Source organism: Chaetura pelagica, unplaced genomic scaffold (assembly GCF_000747805.2).
Source record: "Chaetura pelagica isolate M959 unplaced genomic scaffold, ChaPel_1.0 scaffold243, whole genome shotgun sequence".
Classification (NCBI taxonomy): domain Eukaryota; kingdom Metazoa; phylum Chordata; class Aves; order Apodiformes; family Apodidae; genus Chaetura; species Chaetura pelagica.
The window spans coordinates 1,458,098-1,458,710 of NW_009952712.1; the positions used below are offsets into that span (position 1 = coordinate 1,458,098).

Consider the following 613-nt stretch of genomic DNA (forward strand, 5'->3'; position numbering starts at 1 on the left):
ACCACACCAGGCTGGGCCATTCCTCACTGGGCAGTGGGACAGGGACCTGAGGCAGCCCAGGCTGACTGAAGGCACCTGGATCATTAACAAACCTCTCCAAAAACCAGGTGGTGCAGCCCTGGCACTCCTGATCTTCTGTCACTGATGCTGCCTGAGTGTGCTGGTGGGTGAGGAGCTGCTGTGTGGGGCCAGGAGGTGTGGCTGGAAGTGCTGGGGAGGTTGGGGCATGATTTTCTAACCGCTTAAAGATGTCGCGTCTGAGTCACGGGACTGAAATGCTTCTGTAAAGTGCAAGGAGCCAGGCCAGGCTGCCCGCCTACCTGGGGAAGGAGCTGGAGTTCATTTTCACTGCATCCAAAGTCAGATTCCCTTCGTAGGGCAGGAGGAGTGTCAGAAGAGTCATCGGGAAGGCGGGCAGTGGGTCATCCTCGAGCTCAGGATGGTCCTCAGCAGCCAGCAGGGGCAGGCCCGTGGTGGCAGGGCTGGTGATGTACTCAGGGACACCCTGTGTCTGCCCTGTCACCTCCACCCCCAGCCTCTGGTAGAGCTGGGGCAGCTGCTGCTCGTCCCCCTGCCCCCGGGCTGAGCTTAGGAGAGCTGGGGACACCAGCTC

General features: G+C 60.7%; 1 protein-coding gene across 1 annotated transcript in view; it reads right to left on the reverse strand.

Moving 5' to 3' along the window:
* Positions 1–316: 316 nt before the first annotated feature.
* Positions 317–613, reverse strand: part of LOC104386061 — a 41,629-nt gene continuing 41,332 nt past the window's right edge. The window contains exon 29 of the mRNA XM_009994594.1: positions 317–597. Within this exon, the coding sequence (XP_009992896.1) occupies positions 317–597 (281 nt within the window). The remainder of the gene's footprint in view (positions 598–613) is intronic.